The 24039-nt window shown below is 42.7% G+C and overlaps 1 protein-coding gene and 1 long non-coding RNA gene across 2 annotated transcripts; one reads left to right on the forward strand and one right to left on the reverse strand.

Annotated features, from left to right (window-relative positions):
- Positions 1–742: 742 nt before the first annotated feature.
- On the forward strand, positions 743–8852 carry LOC117801113. The gene is made up of 5 exons (XR_004623545.1): positions 743–844; positions 2311–2367; positions 3014–3098; positions 3272–3481; positions 7898–8852. It is a non-coding gene; the product is annotated as an uncharacterized LOC117801113 (long non-coding RNA).
- A 616-nt stretch (positions 8853–9468) lies between these two features.
- Positions 9469–23194, reverse strand: CAVIN2 (caveolae associated protein 2). The gene is given in 3 exon segments (XM_002917997.4): positions 9469–11883; positions 22320–22568; positions 22570–23194. Coding segments are annotated over 3 exon segments (1278 nt in total). The 5' UTR covers positions 22804–23194; the 3' UTR covers positions 9469–11088.
- Between the last annotated feature and the right edge of the window lie 845 nt (positions 23195–24039).

Consider the following 24039-nt stretch of genomic DNA (forward strand, 5'->3'; position numbering starts at 1 on the left):
TGCAGCTTCCTAAACCATGTAATGTGAAATCTGTATCCATACTAAGAAAAGATGAAATTGTATGTTGGTAAATCACCTTCTACCCTTTCTCGGGAGTTCTCCTCAAGGCCATCCCTAGGATATAAAGCGTCCATGCAAATCTTTTCTGTAGGGTCTCTATCTACATAAAAACTTGATTTAAAGAAGTTTTATAAAATTCAGAGGCCTATGTAAGTTATGGTAATTTTCAATAAATCTTCAGAATAATGGGTAAAGTAGAGCTATTTACACATTTGTTTACTGTCTGATCATTGCATGTAAATATTTTTCATAGTAGCTAGTAGCTATGTGCTATATCTTCTTGTTTTTTATTGTCAAATGAATGGTTCCTGACTAATTTCATATCTCCCATCATTTGAGAAAAAGGTAGCAATGCTGTTATTCACAATGCCATGACTCTTCAGATCTTGTCTGAATTGAAACAATATAGATCTTCTTGTCTTTGTAATTCCTAAGACCATTTATTTAATGCTGGTTATATCGTTACTCATGATTCTATATCATCCATCATGGTATGAACATTGATTTCCTGACTGTTTCAAAGGTTGTTACTGTGCTTTGTTGCTGATGACCACAAATGCAAGTCTTATATGGTATATGCAGGAAAATGTGAATGATAATTTATTTTCTGGTTATGCCAAATTTAGTGTTCAAAATTTTATGGCATAAATATAGAATGACACATCTTCCAATCTGTCTTCTCTTCAGCTCTTTAGGAGGTGACTACAGCTTTCCTACAGTATGATCTCTTTCAACATTGGCTGTGTCCCTGCCTTCTACCACTTCCAACTCATGGAGAAGATAAGTAAGACTCATGGGGTTAGGAAGAGTGGTCCCATTTGAACAAGAAATGTCCATCCTTCATTTAGAATGGCTTAAGACCATCCTTGCAGGGAACAAACATCAACACATGATGTAAGGCAAAAGAGGACACTGGTCAGAAGAACCACTGGACATAGGGGAACAAAGGTTTCCAAAGCTCTTGGAAGAGATGACTGAGGCAACCATGGGAAAACAGCCTGACACATGGTGTGGAACCTGAGGGAGAAGTGCAATGACAACTCTGGATAAGGATATCTGCTGCCATCTTGCTTTCTTGGTGCTACAGACTGGAGGTGGCATCTCTCGTTGGAAGAACTCTTGTACCAGCTCACATGGGTGTCTCAAGCCCAGGGATTGGTGCTACCATCAGTATCCCAGAGCCCTGGAAGTGTCCTGTGTCCCTCAGAAATGTGAATTTCCTCAAATTAGCATGTCAGTACCATATCAGAGGGACTGATCTCATCCAAACTCTTACACTTTCATAAAAGAAATACTCTGCTGACTGGCAGGGTTTCCCGCCTGAAGGTTTTTGGGAACATCTGGTCTACTGCTTGTCGGGGATAGAAGTTTGATACTCTGAAAAGGAGAAATGGAGACTGGGGCCCACAAGGGTCCTGATCTGATCTAAGTCATCCTGTCTGATGACATCAGCCCTGGCTGGTCCCAGGCACCAGAGGGATACTTAGAAAATTTCTTAGAAGGTACTTTAAAGGATGGGGCTCCCTGAAGAGCAGGCACAGGACAGGTGTGCCTTAGACCAGGTCTAAGTGCAGTATAGGATTTCTTCATAGCTTCTCTGTTGTAATTTGTCTCACTAGCAATTGCCTTATACAATCTTGGAGCTTGCTTTTAAATTGCTGCTAAGGTACTATGAAAGTGCCCTCCTCCACGTCCCAGGAGGCAATCCTTAGGGATGTGGTTTTAGGACCTTTCTCTAGAGTGCAGATGTGGAATTCTGATTTGAAGAGCAAATCACACACTCCTCAAGTATTAACACAAATTCATGAGTATTCACATGATGTTTGTCGTCCATCTCCATTTCAGAGCAGTGGACCAAGCTCTGCAGAGAAACTTTCAGCTCATGGACTCCTCGCACAGAGAAAGTGCTCATGGAAATTGGGACCATTATTATTGTTTACTGTGTTTTCATTTAAATTGATGAAAGCAGAGCAACTTGTCACTTCTATAGAAAAAACTGAATATATGAGTTTTGTGGGAGCTTCAGGAGTTTCAAGTTATGACTAGTAATGTAAATCTATTTTTTTAATGTCTAGTCCCATTCAGAGTACAATGAAAGGTAGTGGAAGTCTCTTTGTCTTTTTGTACTTAGAAGAAACAGATATGAAAAATTGGTATTCTAAAGCCATAGATCAAATATTGTAGTTTAAGAACTTTGGAATGACAATAATTAGAAAAAAATGCTTTTTTTTTTTTTTTTTTTTTTTGCAGAGAAAAAGAAATAAAATACTTTTCATTTCTTTGCTGTTGCTATGGAGAAAAGATGAGGTAATGGTCAGAGGGTGGAACTTTATTCCTGTCCTGAAGCATAGATGAATTCCTGATTCAGTTTAATTTCAACTGGTTTATTCTGTTTTTCTATTTTCTTCCTTCTCTTCCTCTTTCTCCTCCTCCTCTGCCCCATCTCCTCTTCCCCCTCCCCTTCCTTTTCCTCATCTTTCTTCTTCTTTTTTTGGACTTTCCTTTACAGGTGAGGAAATTCTTTTAAAATCCTTTTGTGTCTAAATAGATCACTTCCTCCAGAAGTAATTGTTTAAATTTACTTTGGAGAGAAATTAGTTGACTCTCTTCCAAAATAGGGACTCCAGGAGAATCCATCTGCTCTAAGAAAGAACAATGGGTCTTCTGCAAACTGTATCCACAGTTTAAAAATCCTTGAGATAATAAGTAATCTGTCTTCATCTTAGGGAAGATTCATTGCTGATCCCTTTGCTTATTCTCATGTAATTATTGAAGAAATAAAAATCTCTTCCTATGTAGCTGTGAAAAAGGATAATATAGATCCACATTTGCCACTAAATAAGGAGTGCCTTGAGAGAGTACATGAGAACAGTTAGGTGCAAGAAGATCCTGGATACTTAAATATACAGAGAAAATACAGAGATGCGTATATGTCTTTTATATATTTTCCTAGAAAGATAAGAAGAAAAACTGCTGACCATGGTTACCACTGGAATAAGATGTTGGAAGAAGTGGGAAAAGGCTGGCTTCAATTTCTAGTGAGTATGGACCTCTTCACATCATTTGAATTTCCTTACCATGTTTCATTATGTGCAGGCAAAACTCTAAGATGGACACAAGATTTCCCACTTCCCTGGATTACATGCCTTGCATAATCTTTAGATCTGTGAATATGATGGATTTTACTCTTATGATTTTATCTATGTTGTAGGATGTAATTTACTTTAAGAGAGATTATCCAGGTAGTCCTGACCTAATTGCGGGAGCCCTGTAAGCACAGAGTTTTCTTTGGCTGGAAGAAGAAGGAGGAGAAGACGGAGGGGAGGTAAACAGAAGAACAAGGGAAGAAGAAATCAGAGATTCAAAGAACACGAAGGATTGAATGTGCCATTGCTGGTGTGAAGATGGAGGGGACTACACGGTAAGGGACGTGAGTAGCCTCTAGAGCTGAGAGCAGTCCCTGATTGATAGCCAGCTAGGAGATGGGAACCTCTGTCCTACAACTGCAGAGAACTGAGTTCTGCTAACGAGAATGAGCTTGGAAGCAGATTTTCCCCAGAGCCTCCAGACAAGGACTCAGTCCAGCCAATACCTTGATTTCAGCCTTGGATATACTGAGCATTGAACCCAGCCACACTGTGCTGGGTTTCTGACCAGCAGAACCATGAACTAATAAATGGGTGCTGTTTAATGCTGCTAAGTTTTTGGTCATTTATTACCCAGTGACAGAAAACTAATAGTTTTCTATAATATTTTTAAGAAAACAATTATATCTGGGATTATCTGGCCACTAGGCTTATGGGCCATTTCCCCCCTGCTTAATTATATTTTTAATTAAATAAAGAAACTTAAGAAAGGCTATTAAAAAAAACCCCAACCCTTATTGTAAGGATAACATGTGCTTTTGAAGTTGGATGTTAAGTTACTGTGCCTAAGGAAAGTCAAAATTTCTCATTGATTTTCATTGCATTTTGTAATTTATTCATCCCTGCCTCATCCTAGAAAAGACAGTATGTAACATTATAAATTAGTAATGTGTTTTCAGGAGGGAAAATTCCCTAAATTAAACAACCAAAACCGAAACCAGTTTGAACACTTGCCAGAGAGTGACTAAGCAAGCGGTTTATTGCAGGCCGTGCTGGGGCGGCAGGGGGAGCGGCTTTGTTCCTGTCTACCTAGTGAACCCAGGGCCTCTCCCAGGGGTTGGCAGACAGCATGTGTCCAATATTTACTTGTTAATTAAAACAAATGAATGTGCTTGCTGTCAATGTTGCATTTTAAAGACTATAGATTTTCTTCCACTCAGTCTCCCCTCTACCATTTTGTTTTGTACTTTGGAGCGAAAATATTCCTATTCCTGTATATTCTTTAAGTCTGCACAACTACGCCTTCTGCAACTTAGCTTCTTTCCATCTCTGTCCCGGACATTTATGATATGCTTCACAGCTAAGCTACAGAATCTCCAGTAACTATATTGAGTGATTATCTCTCAAATAACAATTTCCTTAGGGCTGAAGATTTATTTCTCTCTCAAATTATTTGTTTCCTCTTGCTTTGCTACTGTAAGTTCAAATTCTTTATCTGAGGTATTCTCTGCACTTGTCCCTTTCTCAGTAGAAAGTTTCTAAATGGCAAAGACTCTTCTCTCTTATCCAAGGACCCAGCATGGCGCCTGGCACACATAGATGCCCAATAAATGTATTAATGTTTAATAAAACAAGATGATTTTTAAATGTTTCTTGCAGAAATAAAAAGAGAAAACCTCCCTGTGGTTATTGGATAATTCAGGTCTAACTGCTCTTTTTTTAATCTCTGAAAATCTAGCTACAAGGTAGTTGGGAAGGATCTTTTGGTTTCTGACAATAAAGAGAGAAATGGTAGAAAGAAAAAAAAGAACTGTAGATCAATAATGAAATTATACCCAGTGTACATCAGTTTCTCTTTCTCCGTTAATTTCCGGAGCAACCCCATAAACTAACATACTGCTTTCCTCCATCCATCCTGGGAAGACTTCCTTTTATTATGAAGTGACTTAAAATTGTTGATTTAAAGTCCCTAGGAAATTTTATTTTCCAAATAAGGGCACGTTCACCAGAATACACTGTTTTTCTCTGCATGTCACTGAGGTTTTGGAGATAATTAACATGCAGTGGACCTTGGGGAACACAGCTAATCCCTGTGCTTTCTTAGAGCTTCAAGTGGTTGCAAGAAAAAGTTTCTCCTTAACAAAGGACATCTTGCCTCTTGTGCTACATCTGTTCCAGTTTTTTTTTCCCCAACCCTGAGCTCTGAAGGCTCAATTTAGAATCCAAAGAATTGAGCCCTGTTCTTTACCTCATTACTAACAATAAAGAGTTGAAGACGTGGGGTGTTGGCTGGCAGGTTTGCTATGACATATGGCAAAGCAGAATGCAAACTTACCTTTTGTCATCCCCAGAAACTTCAAGCTATTGACAGGACTAGGTATTTTTTCAAATGGAATATAGAAGTGGGGTAGTCAGAACCTATGCTCAGTTTACCAAAAATACTAATCCTTTAGACATTCGAGGGCTCTGCGTGTAACCCACAGGTAGATAGCAAGGCTATTAACAGCAAGTGGTGCTTTCCCCTTAAAGAACAAGAAGCCATCTTCCAATGTGATTGGCAACCATCTCCTCCGCGCATGAACTATGCAGCATTAACGGCAAATTCAGTAAGCAGCAAGAAAAAATTTCTTACGAGTTCTGGCAAGGGTATTTTTGTATTTTATCTTTCCCTAAGAAGGTTTTTGTGCTTTTTCTCAAGGCAAATCCAATTGTGTTAGTAGCTTTCTATTCTCATGTCTGTGCCTCAGGGAGGGGAAGGAGGACCCAAGAGCCGTCATCTCTACGGACCGAGAGTCAGAAACTGATGGTCCGTGCCCAGGCTACATCCAGACTGCAGACGGTTGATTGGTTCTTGCAATATTTTAAAATGATTTGAGCCAGTTGCCAAAAAATTAAAAGCCAGGAGATTTTCATGAAAAAAGAGATACGAATTTTGGCCTTTCTTGAAAGAAGTTGAAGTTATGGCAACTGGGGTGGGTGATGGCTGTCAGTTTACCACAATCCAGGGTGGCACCTAGAATGTACCATCTCTTTTTGGGAATTAGAAAAAGGCACTGCCTCTGGGCAGATGGACTGTAAGGTGCCCCATCATGCCCCGGGTGACAGCTTTGCCTCAACTGCCGCCACCACCTTGAACCATCTGACTCACGTGTGAGCCCTGTAGGCATTCGAGTTTGTGACCACTGCCGAAGACTTTGGAGGAAGTGGCTGCCTGCAGCGTACATCTTCATGAGTGAGGGCTGGCCTAGAGCGTTTTCTTTGATTGCTTGCCCTTAGAAATGGAGACATCAGCATTGGTTTGACCTAGCTCCTGTTTTCCTTGAGAAGATGACTTCATAGGAATTATACTCAGAGGCTAGGTCTCCATGTCCTCAAGATTCACCTGATTTCCTGAACACCCAACCTCCAACCCCCCCCAGGCTGATCTGGTGTTTGCTGGTTTTCACACCCAAGAGCGGATGTGGCCAGGCAGGAAATAGCAATTTCTCTAGTGTGACACAGGGATATGACTGCTTTTACATGAAGAGTTGGAGGCAGACTTGTGCCATCTTGGAGCTAGCTGATTCCAGTGCCTTGTTGACAGCCTGCCCTTATTAAACCAGGCCCAAAGTGAGCCCCGCAGCTACTGACAAGGGGTGATGCCAAGGAGCTTTGCAGCCCTGTGTGGCCTCAGCAGACCTGGATAATAGTCTCTCTGTGCCTCCCCAGGAACTGTGAGCTGTTTTTTCTTAGCATTGGTATGACAAGCACCAAAATCATTTATAAAGTGCAGCTGGATCTGATGCCATATAAGGGACGATAAACGAAGTTAATGCTATACCATCTGAGAGCTTATAAAGTGATTCATAATTAAGCACAGTTGGAGGATACCATTAGGAGTCTGTCTTGGCAGTAGCACAGATCTCAGACTGGGGTTGAGCACTGACTCTGACATTCAACAGTTATGTAAACTTGCACAAGTCTTTTAACTTGGTGAACTTCAAAGGAAAAATAATTAAATTCTAGCAGGAGTGAGAACTTAGAGCTATTAAGAACTCTGGAGATGCCCCTCCCTCCATCTTACTAGTTGTAGTAAATTGACTTCAAAAGTCTTAGGTGCAAAACCAGTACTTTCCTAATAGGTTTTGTATCATTAAATGAGAGAATACTGGGGGCCTGGGCAGCTCAGTTGGTTAAGCGTCTGCCTTTGGCTCAGGTCATGATCCCGGGGGTCCTGGGGTCCAGCCCGGAGTGGGACTCCACGCTCAGCAGAGAGTCTGCTTCTCCCCCTGCCCCTCACCCCTGCTCGTACCCTCTCTGTCTCTGTCTCTCTCTCTTTCTCAAATAAATGAAATCTTAAAAAAAATAAACAAGAGAATGCTTGTGCTCAGCATGTGGTAGGTACACAGCACTGCTTCCCACCAGAGCGCCCAGCCTGGTATAAAGCAAGCTCTCAGAAACGTTGCTTCCCTCTCCCCTGTGCTCGCGCCTTACTGCTTTGGACACTAAGAGTTTCAGCAAATGGTTGCACTGCCCGACAAATATTTAATGAACTGATACTGATCTTACGGTGGAAAGTCTTCACGTGTACGAATATCAAGTCATTTTGCTAAAGGTGTGGCTTCTTAATTGGGCAGTTAGAGTGAAGAATTAGAAATAATTTTGGAGTTTCAAATACTACAGGGTAATGCAATGGTTAAAACAAAAATGAGAAGGCTGGATCTTAAGGACATAATAATGTAATAATCTGAGTTACTGCCTGTTCCCTTTAGGAATGAGTTCCTGGCTGCAGAAGTCTTTATCTTGACACCCAGATCGAGCAGAATACAAAGGTCGCAATGCCAATTTCATCTGAAACTTGTTTTGCAGTGTCAGAGTCTTGGTTTTTAGGAAAAGACTTGTGGTTGCTATGGAACTGTTAATAATGATTGCTGCCTGTACCTCAATCTCTCAGACTCCCAATCTCCGATATAAAATCATTTAGACCTGGGCTGTAGGGCAGTAAACAAACTTTCAAGCAAGAATTAACTGGGCTTGGGCATTCGTGTCTTAATGTAGGAAATGCCTTTCATTATAACCTTTACTTACACTAGGAGCTTGGCTACGTGGAAGGAGCCTCTAGTCTCCCGACAGTGGACTGAAACGCATGAGCAGTGCTAAAAACAGAAACATTTTGGGCTTTCATCATACAATAAATGTGAAAAACCTTTATTTTGTGCAGAAGTGGCCTTAGCGTGGAGCTTTTATTTTCATGCATAAAAAGAAATTCAGCCATATACTAGATTCCTAAGTGGAAAGAGGAAAATATTCCTGTTGAAATATATGTCTGTATATTTTAAAAATAAAATCTTGCAGTAAAGTGACATCTTTGCTATATTTCTGTGAGATTTGTGATCCATGTAATAGACGCTTCCTACTCCTGAATTATATTTCTGAGTAAGGATCTCAGTGCTTATTAATGTATAACCAATCTTTGGGGGAAAACTAATCCGGCTCTTGAGCTCCAGGCACATAAAGTTAGGAACAGGTTATTGGGTGGGTAGAAAGAAGACATATCTAATTTGGGGACTTTTCAGCCTCACCAGTATGCAAATAATTCAACAATAATACAGAATAAATAGCTTCCATTTCCACAACTGCTGCTCTCTCTAATCCCTACAGTATGTGTTTTCCAACAATCATCTGGCCTAATTCGCTGTTTTATTGCTGAGAATTTTAATGCTTCGAATGTGGAACACAGAATAAATGTTTGTCAGTAAAATCTAAAAAGATTTAAGTGTGACTTTTCACTGGCATGCAAATAGTTTATAGGAACAAATGGCATAAGCATTTTTGGAAAGAAAATGTAAACATTTCATTAGCTCTGGATCCCCCAACTCTTCGGCAGCAAGAAGTGACAGCAGCTTCATAAAGGGTAAACAGGCAAGCTTAGGGTCCAGAGTGAAATTAAGTCTTCCACCAAGTGTACCGTGCCGCCGAAGACAAAGGTTTCTCTGTGTGAATAAACTGAACATACAGTTCAATACATTCATGTTTGCAGGGCTCCTTAAGGTATTATAAGGTCTGGTACAAAACAATAAAAATGCAGATGGAACTATCAAATTTATCAAGCTGCTGCAATAAATTCAGATGCTCTCCAGAGCTGGCAAGGTGATGTCAAGAAAGTTAAACTTGAAGAATGAGACTTGGATTTCTAAATGAGATCAGGGGAAAAAGAAAGCAGAGTTAATAGGGGAAATCAAGACTGAAACAATCAACATTACAGCTCCGTTTGGGGAAGAGTTTAAAAATCAATTCTTTTTGCTTGTTCTAAAATTGTTCTGCCAAAAAACTGACATTGTTATGCACTTTTTATTTTTTTGTTTATTTAGTTTTCTTTAACACAGCCATTGTTAGTTCAACAATATTTAGAGTACATTATTGCAAAATAAGGAAAGAGCTGTATAGGTTACGCCATCAATATGTTTTGTTAATCCTATTTTTCCTTCTATAACACAAAGCATCGTTTGTTAATACTGTCTTGGATTACTTATATTTGTAAGGTTACCTATGGTGAGTGGTACATATGAAAGGTAGGGAGTTTGCTCCCTGTCACAAGTGTCTCTAAACTATAATTTAATAGTTTTCTCAAAACATTAGCATTCTGTAGTTAAAAATAGATAAAGCAATATTTTAGTGTAATGTTAGGCAGTAGTAAAAATTATTCTCTCTGAATAAATGTGCACATATATACATTAGCATGCTTTTGGAAGAATCATACTAATATTCTGTGAAATTAATATATAAATAAAATATGACCTAGGATGAAATTAGCAGTATGTACAAAAAGGAAGAAAACAAGAATCCTTCCCTTCTCAAACCTGTTGATCTTAACATCTTTCTAGACCTACGTTACATCATCTGGAGTGTAAAGGTTATTTCAAATTTGGAAAACATGAAAGAATAGTATGATCCCACTTCCTAGAAAAGACAGTACATGTGAATTTTGAAGATTTATGTTCATTCCAGTGTTAAAGAGACAACATCCTTTTAAACCTCATTGGAGAAATATTTGTAATGTCTTTTAAAGAAAAAATGCAGCTTTAACATAGTAAAATATGCTTTCATATTATTTAAAGATATTAGAAAATAAAAATATTGTGAAGATAGAACATATTATTCCAGGATATATGAAACTCTTTAGAATTATTATTTAAGGAATGGAATACTTGAGTTAATACTGTAAATATTTTATTTCTAAGCACGTAGTTTTTCTCTCTCTTCTTTCTCTTTGGCATTCTTCCTTTCCTGTTTCTCTTATTTTCCAACTTCTCCTTCTTAGTTTTCTTTCTCTGATAGTCCTGGCTTTCCTATTAGCTGACTATTATAATCTTCCAATTTTTTCCCTTCATTTTCAATAAGACCCTGGTTTCTATTAAGTGAATAACCACCTGGCCCTTCTCTTTCACCTTTTTTTAAAAGTGGGTTTTCCCCCTGAAAATAAAAAGTAGGTATGACTTTAGCTTAAATACATATGTATATTATATATCATACACTTGAAATACAATAATCAGCTTCACAGAGTTCTATGGAAATTCAATAGAGTACTGGCACACTATTCAGCAAGCTTATGGAATGACAAAAAATGAGTCACATTTCATGACTAGTATCTTAAGTAGCCTCTGGTTTTTCTAGCTAAGCCAAATTGATCAGCGTTTTGCAGCTGCTCCTTGTCTTCTTCTGTGCAATCTTGGAGAAATTCTATAAAAATAGAACCTAAGAGCAAGTTAGGAGTAGAGGTCCTGACAGGTTGCCTTCATAGGAGATCTTGGTCACGTGTGTGCTGTTACTGTGAGGTGACTGATGGCCGCTTGGACAAGAACACGCTTGTGACGGGGCAGTGCTGGAGATGTGGAGGAGGCTGGTTCTGCACTCTGCTCACCCATTTAAACGGAAGCGCAGGCTGGTCGCAGCGGGCTTGCATTTAGCTGGTCTGGTCCACCTGCAGCACTGCAGGCTGCACTGGGTCCTCATCGGACCGCTCCGCATCCTCAGATGTTAGCAGGTAGCCGCCCTCATAGCAAACCTTCTGGGCCTGTTCCACGGCCACTGGCTCCTCTTCTTCATCTTCCTTAATTGTCAAGTCGATGTTGCTATCCCGGCCCGAGTTACTCCCCCTGGAGGCTGCCCTCCCTGTCTCCCCCTCCTTGCTCTTCCCTTCCACTGGGGCGCTGGTCTGGGACGTTTCTGAAAGACCCTCCACGATTGAGCTCTCTTCCTGCTCATCTGCTATCTGGTCACTGCTAGGCATGTCTTCCGACTTGGTCTCATTTTCTGCAGGGCTCTCTCCCTCTCGGACTTTCTTTCGACCAAAGGTGAGGGGAGAAACCTTGAAGGGGGAGCTTTTCCCAGAGGATATCTTCTGGTGATTGGAAGTGAGGGATTTCTTAATCTTCTCTCTCCTCTCTACAGATACGATCTTGGTCCCCAGCCTGTTCATTTTTTTCTCGATGTTCTGGCGAGAAAATGCTTTCTTGAGGCTATCTACTTTCCGGAGGCTAGATCTTTTTATTTTCTCTGCCCTACTTTCTTCCATCTTTTCCTCCACACTGTCTTCCAGGGCCTCCTCATCATGGGGCAATTCATCATCTGATGAGAGGTCCACCGTGTGCAAGGTTTCCTCCAGGGACTTGTTTTCATCAGCAAGCTCTTCCTTCTCTTCCGCTGGACTGGAAGCCGGCTCTTTCACAAACACGCTGGCAGGGATCTCATTTTCTTCCTGAAAAGATGGACAATGTAGATTTCATGTTAATAACAGATTTCACAGATCGTCCTGAACTGCTGTAATTTGCAGTGTCGGTCTTTCTGGCACAGGGGGATGATAAAAAACCAAACGTTTGTGGCTTCTGTTTTCTAGAATGTGAGGAGTTAATTCTGAACTGGTCAAGTCATTCCGCTAGGCTGGATAAGGGCAAGGGCTGCTTATTGGGAATATTAGGAGGGCAGCTGGCAAGGGCTCTATCAGTGACAGGCAGCGGGGGAAGTGGGCTGTGGTTCTGATAGACCAGGAAGTTGCCTAGATAAAGGAGCTAAAGTAAGTTACTGTGAACCCAAGAGGCCTGTCTCCTATCCTCCTTCAAGGTCAGATGGCTCTGTTCCTGCCAAAATCCCACTGCAAAAGAGCCTGGAGGCCGAGGTAGAAGGTAAAAGATGGGGGCAAGAGAGAGGACTGGGCAGCCATCAAGTGTCAGATACTATGTTCCCTCCCCAGGTGGGAGCCAGAAGGAAAAGTATGGTCAGCCTTGGTGTGTATTTGAAACTGCACACTAATCTTTCTGATGACATAACTTAAGAGTAGGAGAAGCAAGGGCCAGCCTTACTGGGGGCCCACTCTGGAGCCTTGTGGTTTAGGGTATCCTTTGGGGGCACTAATAAGCAGAAGTGGCATGCCATGGCCATTTTCAGAGTTGTGAGAGGGAATTCTGAAGCAGTTTATCAAGGCTCTATTGTTACACAGGGCTTCCTTGGGCAAGAGTACTTTGCCCCCCCCGCAGAGCTAAGAGTGAGGAGAGAGCTCAGGAATCTGCCCCCTTTCCTGCACTATTCCCAGCATACCTCCTCCTCCAACTTCTAGGCACACAGGCAAAGTCTGCCCCTCCCTGTGTGTCAGGGAGCAGAGCCCAAGAACGTGCCTTCAGAGAGCAAGGGCAATGGTGCCCCGACACTAAGAGGGTGGGTATGAATTCACACAGACTTGATCACACAGCATAACAATCCCTTTCATTTTTTTTAAGATTTTATTTATTTATTTGACAGAGAGAGAGAGACAGCCAGCGAGAGAGGGAACACAAGTAGGGGGAGTGGGAGAGGAAGGAGCAGGCTCCCAGCAGAGGAGCCTGACGTGGGGCTCGATCCCAGAATGCCAGGATCACGCCCTGAGCTGAAGGCAGACGCTTAAAGACTGAGCCACCCAGGTGCCCCAATCATTTTTTAAATTTTTCTTTGAATACTAGATTAACGAGAGCCAGCCTGCAAGGGTTCTTCACATTTTCATGGGAAGAAATGGCACAGTAGAAAGAACGTGTGACAGGAGCCGGAGTCTCAGTCTCTGCTGGACTGCTGAAGGGCTGGGTGGCTTTCAGCAAATAACTTAAACTCCTTGGGTCTCAGTGTCTTCCAAATATGAACAAGAGGATTTGATCTCCACGAGCAGCCTTCAAACTGCACTCCCAGGGACACTCAGGGCTCTGCAGGGATGCCGAGGTGCGCCAGGCTTCAGAGCCCGCGCCCACCCTGGCTTCAACCAGGGCTTCAATGTCCAGATTAGATCGTGGACTGCCCAGTCGACTCTCAGCTTGAAAAATAACCAGATTTTGTGCATTAAAAAGTCTGTCTGGGATGTAAACGTCATGTAAAGTTCATGTTAACAGTAAGAATTTCCCTTCTTGTTTTGTAATTGTGATCGACCGAAAAGTCAGTGACATTGGGGTTAGGATCAAACACATGCTCTAAAGAGTGTACCTGCATAGTTTTTATTTTTATTTTTTATTTTTTTTTTAAAGATTTTTTTGTTTATTTGACAGAGATAGAGACAGCCAGCGAGAGAGGGAACACAAGCAGGGGGAGTGGGAGAGGAAGAAGCAGGCTCATAGTGGAGGAGCCTGATGTGGGGCTCGATCCCATAACGCCGGGATCACGCGCTGAGCCGAAGGCAGACGCTTAACCGCTGTGCCACCCAGGCGCCCCCTGCATATTTTTTAACTTCTTGCTTACAAAAGCTAAATGAACAAGTTTGTTATAGAGAAACTGAAAAGTCCCTCTCCTTATTAACCACTGAATAGTAAAACTGTGATACTCTGAAAAGATACAGCTCCGTGTCTCCCCCTCACACGCACATACTTATACCATGGTCCTTTCTGTAAATTGGTTAGAAACGAAGGATAAAGTCTCAGGTAGAGGTAAATAGCAGAAAATCTGGTTAAACAGAATGTCTGTTAGAGTAAAGAAATTACAGATTCTGTTTCCGAAAGCTCTCTCCACAACCACCCATTTTGAATGTCATAGAAAGTGTCAGGAACACAGTATAAAAGACAAAGTAGGGGCGCCTGGGTGGCACAGCAGTTAAGCGTCTGCCTTCAGCTCAGGGCGTGATCCTGGCGTTCTGGGATCGAGCTCCACGTCAGGCTCCTCTGCTATGAGCCTGCTTCTTCCTCTCCCACTCCCCCTGCTTGCGTTCCCTCTTTCGCTGGGTGTCTTTATCTCTGTCAAATAAATAAATAAAATATTTAAAAAAAAATAAAAGACAAAGTAAAAAAAAAATTGAAAGGAGTATGGGATTCCCATGAGTCGTTTAAGACATAGACTTTTCTAGAGAGTGACTTTCCCCTTTCACTGGCATGTACTCCCCATGAGGGTGGCAATTTTTGTCTCTTGTTCACGGTTAGGCCCCAGCAACTCGAATACTTCTGGCAGCTCAATAGCAGTTTGTGAATTGAGCACCTGTTGGGTAAGGTGGCTTTCTAAGAGAGGCCTGCGGGTGGCTGTGACAGAAATTAGCCCTACTCTTCGGGTAGGCTTGAGGACTACAAAAGAATAGGCTTAGCTCTGCGTCTTAGAAGGAAGTTCGTTGACTGTTGCTCCCCTGGGAAATGAGGAGAACCTCAGTCTAAGGGGCACAGTGGTTTCCATTTTTAAGGAAGGATGTTATTCTCAGTGGAAGAGCATCCCCGGAAGGGAGGCCGACTGCAGGGACAGTTAAGGCCCCGATGTTTTGTCCAGAAGCAAAATTACTTCTGGGGTTTGGTGAGAGGGTTAGGAGAGTTTGACAGGAGCCGTTTGCAGGAAAGGCAGAAACCAAGAACTCAGTGAAATGTTACTGCAAGTCCTCAGTGGAGGAAGCGGAAATTTAGGTGGGAAACTACAAAAATAAGCCTTGGTTCCCAGAGCAGAGATATATTTCGTATGGTCTAATCTCTCTGGGTATTCAGAGGGTTACCCTGCTAACTTCCCTTTCTTCAACCTTAACAGAGAGGTAAACGTACTAATTGTACTTTTAGAAGAATTAAATAATGCTGCCTTTCTTCTTAAACTTTCATTTTGTTGTTAGGACAACCTAGTTCCCGTCGAGTCAGAAATTCTGGTCTGTCTCATCCCATGTCCTTTGGAGACAGGTGTGGGGAAGGTGCACGGTCAGGTGAGTCAGAGTGATGTGCGGTGGGTACAGGGCACAGAGGAGCGCGGCTGAGGGACGGAGGGAGACCCGCTGAACTGCTTCCTACAGCGCCTGGGACCTTGATTCAGGAGCGCCAAGCCAACTCTGAAAATAAACCCAGCCGCCACAGACATAATCCAGAATGAGCTGGATGTGTCCTTATACAACTGGAAACAAGTGAGCTATGTCTTTTTGACTAGCTGCTTTATGCTTCTGCTGTCACTGTTATTACTTGAGCAGTGTTCTGGGCTCCATCTGGACAGCGTTTGTTCTCTGGCGGCCTATGGCATCCAGCCTGAGGGCAAGCCCCTTCCTTTCCCACACGAGTCTGCGGGTGTCGGAGCGCACGAGGTCCTGCCTTTCCATCATGTGTCTTTAGAAGCAGGAAAATACTGACGCTTCTTCCAAATCTCTATTGTTTGAGTGAACTGCTTGCACTGTGTGGGACCGTGAAGTCGCTGTTAGGACGGTGGACATTCAGTTGGCATTTCAGACAGTAGATCTTCTATGAGTGTGCGCTTCCCGGTGTCCGATCTTCCCTGCACACGTGCCATCGTTCGGTCCTCTCACACACGCTGCGTGGCAACATTCGATGGTAGCTCACCTGTCTACAAGGGAGGGGACACTTCCCCTTCAGCCTCCCATCCTCACGTTTCTGATCCACCTTCTCTGACAGATTCCAACACCGACGGCTCCTTCAAGGGGAGGGCCCAGCACTTGTCCTCAGTTCCATCACTGCTGCACTATGCTAGTCACTCATATATCGACTTTGGGTTCGTGACTCCTTAACGTGGCATGAAGAATCTTTTGTGGGCTGCACTGTTTTCCTGGGCACTTCCACCTAGCAGAGTCCCCCAAGAGCAGCCTGACAGTTTGCCCTACAGATTTATTTTCAAAAAGGTACTCAGCCGCCACTAATGCAGCTGCTCCGGGTTCTGACCTTTCACAAGAACCCTTAGGAGTTTTTCAAAGGAAGGAGAATTAAACAGCACACTTCAAACATATATGAATGATGTGCTTGCAGCACGAAAGAGAAAAGGAATGGAAAGAACTCCTGAGAAGTGGCATTTTTCCTTACACTTCAGCTTGTTTACTATTTATATTGATTCTCTCGAACTAACTGTCCCGGTTGTGCATGTAGATATCAACACAGAGAAACTTGCCAACTTGCCGAGCACCTCTTGGGTTGTAGCTCATGGAAGCAAATCTTCGCACATGCACAGAAGTATGCACTTTAAAAGAGAAGGAGATTCTATGACCAGCATTAGAAAAGGAAGCCTAGAGCCAAAGCTTGAATGAGGGGAGAGAAGCCAGCAGTCTGTTCTTTTGTCACTAACTTATCATCCCTGTTGTTAGAAGAAATTAACTACGGCTGTCACAGTCCCACAGGGATGTGGTGGCATCCTGAAGGGATATGAGGACCATAAATTTGTGTCCATGGGATGCTTTATCCAATAATCTCTAAATACTAGTTATTAAAATGGAACTATGCCCACCTGACATTCTGATTTATAGGTCTCTTTTACACATTGATGGTTTTCTCCAATTTGTGTTTCTGAGGTATAGATTGCCAAGTGGATAAAGCCATTGATTAGAACTGCACCCTAAGGCAGCTGTCGGTAGAATCAGCAAGTCATAAGAATAAAATGCATTAGTTATAATCCCTGAGCAGTCTTTCACATTGTGGAGGATTTAAAAGTTTCATTATTTTTCAGTGTTATCAAGGGTTCAATTCTTTTTTAAGATCACACTGGTTAGGTAGTCTTTGTTACCCACACACACAAAAAAACCCCACCACAAAATGGAAAACAAATCATTCTGAATTATTTAAAAGCTGGTGTAGAAAACCCAGTAAACATGAACTTTGCCATAGTGGGAATACAGTGTTTGTTTTTACTCATTTTACCATTCGACTCTATAATTTCTATTATTAATAAAAGGAAACCTTGCTAGTCACTTTCTCAGGGCCTCTGTTTCTTTGATATAAAATGAGGTTAAACTAAATGATTATTAAGGTACTTTCCAGCTCCAAGACGTTTGATTTTCTGATATTAATGTAAATCCCATGAAAAATAATTAACAAATTTCAGAAGAGATCTCCCGGTGTACTAACGCCAAACAGGTTTCGTTTCATGCAAGAATCCAAACTAGAGGACCTGTGCTGCCCTGGAGAATGTTTTTCATTCATTCAATTCTAACAGCTCCAGACTGCAAAACATTGGAGGGCGCCACATATACTTGGAAGGGCGGCATTTGAGAAACGGTCTAGTTTTTTAATAAATGAGAGAAAGTAATGATTCTTTTGAAGAAACAATAATCAGTTATTCACTTAACATGCCTGAGGCAGTGCTCACATTCAGAAGTGCAAATAATAACAATAAGAGCTAGTATTTTGTTCATCTCAGAAACTCAAAGGGCACGGGATAAGTCGCACATCAAAACCAATAATCCCATTATGGGAACGTGAATCAATGTGACGTAAACATGGTGAGGTGTCACATAAACGTGTCTTTGATTTTCTGTATTCGCATTTCTTCTACAGCTGTAATAATTTAACGGTTTTCAGAGCAGTGGCTTTGGATAGAGAAAGTACTGTCTTAAACAAAATCCACTTTAAAATAGTCTGAAGATGAAAAAAAAACAGTCTGAAGATGTTACACTTTTAGCACTTTTCTCAAATTCTGATCTCCTCGAAGGAAGTCAAATGATGAATATTTGAACACGTTGATAGGCCTGATTCTCCACGAACGTGTCCACAGCAAACACCCAACCTCTACTTTCACCCAATTTCACAATTTTATGTGGATGAAAGTGTAAGCTGTCCATGAGTACTCTCATTTTGTTCCCTAGATTGGAAATCATTCCCAAACTGCTTTTTCAGATAATCATTAACCAGAACCTTAAGGCTTAAGTGGGCACCACACCCTCGCCGCCAGTTACCTGTGAGACTCTAGGCTCTTCAATCAACAGAGAAAATTCCCTTTTAATGGTAAATTCGCTGATTTTCCGTATAAATTCTATTTTTAGGTAAAGATAGCCATACTTACAGGCAAAGCATTAGTCTTATTAGTCTTCAGCATTTGCTTTTTGATCACCAATCCCTCTGAGTCTTATTTCGTTTATACTGGGTCCTCTCCTAATATTTTAAATTCAAACATTGATCTTAAGCTATCATAAAATAGTGTAAAAAGAAAAGCTGCTAAGTTTAACAAGGATTTTACAATTTTTTTTCATTGCTTAAAGGGAGATGAACATTCTCAAGTTTTAGATACCGCTCGCTATAACTTGAAGTAATTGCCAAAGGGATGAGAGGTTTTAATGCCACAACAATGTGGTAAGTTCAGCATACACTTAAGTAAGTAAATAAATAATATACTTTATATTATTTATTTTTTTAAAGATTTTACTTATTTGAGAGAGAGAGAGAAAGTGAGAGAGAGAGAGCATGAGTGGTGGGAAGAGGCAGTGGGAGAGGAAGAAGCAGGCTCCCCGCTGAGCAGGGAGCCCGATGCGGGACTCGACCCCAGGACCCCAAATTCATGACCTGAACTGAAGGCAGATGATCAACCGACTGAGCCACCCAGCTGCACAATAAATAATCTATTTTAAATGGGAAAAATTAAGGACAAAGTTTGGAATTTAAAAAACCGCTTATGTGTAATACCTAGTACACAAATCAACTGAGCGACCAACCACAGAACAGCTGCAGGTGCTGGAGGAAACAACTGGACTTCACAAACTGGCAGCCTAATCCTCTGAATACTCCCGTACCAGATATGCTCAACTGAAGCGACAGATTCTCTTTCCTCTCTCTTTTTTTTCAATTTTCACATCAATTTTGGTGGGGGGGGTTAAATTAGAAAACCAATGAATTTAGTAAAGGAAAGTCTAGCGTAGGGTTCAAGTGGTCTGAAAATGACAAGTTACTTATAGGGTGGTCCCTGGTGTATTATCTGCCTCCTTCCTCTCTCACCCACCCTCCGCCACTCAGTGAAGACTACTGCCACTAGAAGGGTCTATTTTGGGTAGGCCCTTTGGGTAGAGTCCTTTGCTCTCACGGTGTGTTGGGGACATAATACTGATTTCCACATGGTAGTTGCCATACAATGTACGGCAGGGAGTGGAAGAGTATGTGTGCGTGTGTGCGTGCAGGTATGTGTGTGTGTGTCTTTTAATAAGTCCCAAATAAAAAGCATAAGCATAGCTGTTTTAAGGTCTTGGGTAGGGCGGGGCCAGTTTTCACGCAAGAACCATATTTCTAACCAAGCAAAAGTATAGCCTCCACTCTGTGCAAATGAATTTCAGATCCACCCAGGAAGAGCTTCTTTTCCTTGAGCACCGTGCCAGTCACTAAGCATTTTAGATAGGTTATTCTATTTACTGCCCGCCATGTAAAAGAGACAGGAGGGAAGAAGCCTTCATGTTAAGAGCATACCCTGGAATCCATTACATGTGAGTTCCCATCCTGGCCACACTGCTTGCTTACCAAATGACGTCAAACAAGATAGAAACATCTTTGAATCTCAGCACCCTCATCTGTACACTGGGGGCAACTGAGATAACACACAGAAAGACACCTAGAGCACGCGGGGCTTACTAAAAGAGCCCAACAATCTTTTGTTCCTATTAATATCCTCAGTGTACAGATGAGAAAACAGAAGCTTGGAGAAGCTACAAAGTGTGCACAAGATCACGTGGTTGGCAAGTGGTGAAACTAGAGTATGAACCAGTGTCTATGTGACAAAATACAGCTTCTCAACCCCAAAACTGGAGCCCTCTCCAGCACAAGTCAGTATTTCATCCACGGGCATAATTACTACGCTGGAAAGAACAACCCTTCCACTAAGTGACTGCGCCTGGATTTGTTTTTGTCAAAATAACCATCTTACAATGTCTTGAGAGTTGAGATTTCTAATATCCTTCAGGGCAATAAAGTGTCTTCTGTGGCTTAAGAAAGGTCCAGTTCCTTGACTTTAGTTCCTTGTCTCCTAAACTGTTCTTCCAAAAAAAAAAAAAAAAAAAGGTGTCCTTGGGGGCAGCTTGCTAAGAGGTGCTGAAGGGAGCCTGGATACATTGCTTTGGCTTCTCTTTGCTTCCACCTTGCTCTTGAACACCCCTGTTTCACCTTTTACTCACTATTTGGAGAACTGTTACCATTTCTGGCTACAATTTCACACCTGTCAATCCAATGTGGCAAAACACAAGACCGTGGTACGGCTCAACAGCAGCCTGAGTCTGTAAGTTCCCCAACCGCTGTTTTTTTTTTTTAAATGTCAGATTTACAATTCTCTTGAATTTTTAGTCACGGATATTCTCCATCCCTGCCCCCAACATCTACAGAACATCCGTGGCAAAATGAAACATAAACCGATCCTGACAAATTATGATTTACCTCTACGAGGTACTTCCCCTGCCCCCTCAACTAAGGGATAGAGGACAAGAGATAATCTCCCCGATTCATATGGGAAGGAGGAAAATTTCCTTTGACGACTCAGATTTAAACATGTCTGGACATGTTTGGTTTTGTTTGGAGATCAGTATTTAATTTAGAAATGCCTTGAGAGCTGAGACTTCTAATATCTTTTAGGCTAATAAAGTAAGGATCTTATACGGCTTAAGAAAGGCGCAGTCACCGTATCTCTTTTCAGTTCATCTGGTGCATGAAAAGCTATTCCATTTGCATAAAAAGCTAAAAACTGTCTGGGCTGCAAGAGCCTGCAAGGTATAGGAGGCCATCAGCGGCCTGAAGCTTTACGTCAAGTGCAATTTGGGGAGGACAAAAAAGCAGCCAGATGAGTCTTCCCTTTTATGGAGGGAAGGAGGCTTAGGTTCTAACTTGGCAGAGCAGATTCATTTAGAAAAAAGGAAGGCTCCCTCGGTTTAAATTCCAATTTCTAAATCTCCCTTGGGAGATGAAGGCTCTTCTTGTGTGCCTTTCACAATCAAACAGTTGGTCATAGCCTCTCCCCTCCATGGCTTTGAAATCCTCTCCTATTCACATGGTCACAACGAGACAGCCCTGGGGCAGGGATGGCAATTGCTTCCTGGGCTCTGCGTTGGCTGCGTTCCACTGGGCGGAAGGGCTTCCAGCATTAGGCAGGGCTGCCCTTGGATTCACAAATGCCCACCACTTGGCGGAACAAGAGCCCCACGCAATCTCCCTGTCCCCAGATACCCTCTTGCTACATTAATTGCATCATTGATGCATTAAAAAAATTAAGTGGCCTTTTTATTCTAAGGCAAACCATTTAAAAGAGAAAATATTCAAGACTAGCCTTTGTAACTCTAACGGATAACACTGCTTGTATTTTACTTCACAGTTGTGGTTTCCCTGAGCGATAAGGTGCCTACCTAGTGTGTTTGTAAAGAGTTATGCTCTATATTTTTAGTGCATCATTTGCTAGAAAATAACAAAGACTGCTTTGGCCAAAAGAATCTTAAAGGAAGAGATGAGTTCAAATCTAATGGAATCAGTCTTCAATACTTGGTTAGTCCCCCAAACACTGGTAGCTTTTAGACAAAAAGACACTTAAAGCAGTCATGAATTTGACTTCTTGATTAAAAAAACCAACTCACACGATTATCTCCTTTCCACAAGGAGTTAATAAACAGCCACGGAATTAATATGCCCTGTCCAGCTAACAGCTGCAGTCGGAGCCCCAAGTTCATAATGCAGAGTGACAAATGAATTTGACCAGGGTGCATGCACCTGCTCACCTTCCCAACCTGTATGGACGGCATCCAGGTGCTCGCTAAACAAACGGCCCTGGCCTACTGACCCCTGGGGCACCCGCCTCGGGTTTAGGCTGCAGTGACCTGAGAAATTCCACCCCTGTGCGCAGATTCCACATCCTCCCGCAGAAGGCAAGGGGTGGACAATGCCTTGTGTGTGTGATCCCTGACAGGCAGGACAGATGTACGAAGGGCCGGGAGAGCCAGGCTGACTGCGATCACGGAGGGTGAGGAGGCCCAGCTGCGGGGGAGGAGGAGGAGGGGGCACTGACCTGGAAGATGAGCACTTTGAAATGGTTGCGCCGGAGGAGCTGGGCGTGGTTGTTCTCCAGCCGCTTCACCTGCGCGCTCTGCCGGTCCATGCGCTCCTTGACCGCCCTCGTGTGAGCGCTGACCTTGCGGGACTTCTCCAGCAGCTTGCTCACCGTGTTGCTGGTGGAGGCCTGGTATTTGGAGAGCTTGGTGAGGTCGTTCTGGATGCCCTTCACGGAGCCCTCGAGGCTGATCTGCCGCTGCTCCATATTTGTGCTGGTTCTCCTGCACCGCGTCCAGCATGTTCACCAGCTTGTCCAGGAGCGTGAGCACTGTGACGGCGTTCACCTGCGCGTTGTCCCGGATGGCCTCCTCCGCGCTCCCCAGGTTCAGGCTGGGGCTCGGCGTGGAGGAGGGCGCTAGGCTGGGGCTGGCTGGCTTCTCCTGCCACGTGGCAGACCCCAGGTGCTGAAACTTTTCAGCTTGTGAGAGGTCCTCCCCCATGGCTGGACAGGTGGGATCGTGCCTCTCCGGCAAGAAGGACGGTAGTGGGGTGCAGAGAGGCCTGCTGGTCTGAGCTCTGAGCACTGCTCTCCAGGACTGGCAGAGGTTCAAACAGGCAACAACTGGCTACACTGATCAGGGGAACTGCATTCCAGCTGCTCTTAAAAGCCCTACTCCACCCAGTGGGAGGCGAAGTTTACAGAACAGAGAACCACTCAGGGTTCAGAAGCAGGCACACACTTCCTAACCTCGTGCTCCTTGGCACGGGACACTTTCCTGCAGGTTTAGCTTTTCTTTCCTTCTCCTCGTCCCCTTATAAAAGAAGTTCAATGCCATGTTTCAATCATGACTTCATCTAGAGGCGGAGAAAAACATGCTAATTTGGCCCAGCTCCACAGACTTCAGTTGGCTAAAGCTAGTAAACTTTTCTCTGGCTGCTATGCTACAGATGGAACGCAGCGTGTGCGTGTGTGTGCGTGTGTGTGTGTGTGTGTGTGTGTGTGTGTGTGTTTTCCTGGTTACAGGTTATTGTAATGGAAAGTATTGTTTGCATTTGCCCTAGAAGAACTGATGGGCTGCTGGAGGAATCATGTCCTACTGGGAGGGGCCCAGTTTAAAAGCGTACTTGTACTGCGAATTTTTAATTTCCAAAGGAATGGAGATAACTCCGATAATGACAAGAAAAAACAGCCCTATTCTTATTACTCTTGCAACTGGGGGTGCAAAATAAGTTGCAAGAGCCTGAATTTCAGGAACGTGGAAACATGCACTGCTGTTATGTCCTGGTTATCATGTAATAAAAGGTGAATTTTTGAATGGCCATTTTTTTTAAAAAAAATAGACTTGAGAAGTAAAATTGAAAAAGGAAAAAACAAACAAGTTTGTACAAAAACAAGTGTAGCCTCTTTAAGAGCCTACCATGCTGATTTGGCTTGGCTAATTCTGAATCTGTGCCAAGAGATGTTTCTCAAATACCTCTCTGCGCAAGTCGTTAATTGACACGTGCCTCGAAGTGTAACTCTCCGGCAGGTTGAGTTGGAGTTTCCGAAGTGCTTCTAATGTTTGACATTTCCAAATTCCTGTTCGGTGAAGTGGCACACCTGTTCTGAAACACGGCCCTTCTCAGCTGAGCCCTTGGGACGTGGGGCTTATTTCCTAAAACGACTTTACATGCTTGAATTGGTTTTAAATGTATCCAGCCTTTCAAAGTGCTTTCAGCAGGAAGTTTGTAATAGG

This window comes from Ailuropoda melanoleuca, chromosome 2, assembly GCF_002007445.2.
Source record: "Ailuropoda melanoleuca isolate Jingjing chromosome 2, ASM200744v2, whole genome shotgun sequence".
In the NCBI taxonomy this organism is placed as follows: Eukaryota; Metazoa; Chordata; class Mammalia; order Carnivora; family Ursidae; genus Ailuropoda; species Ailuropoda melanoleuca.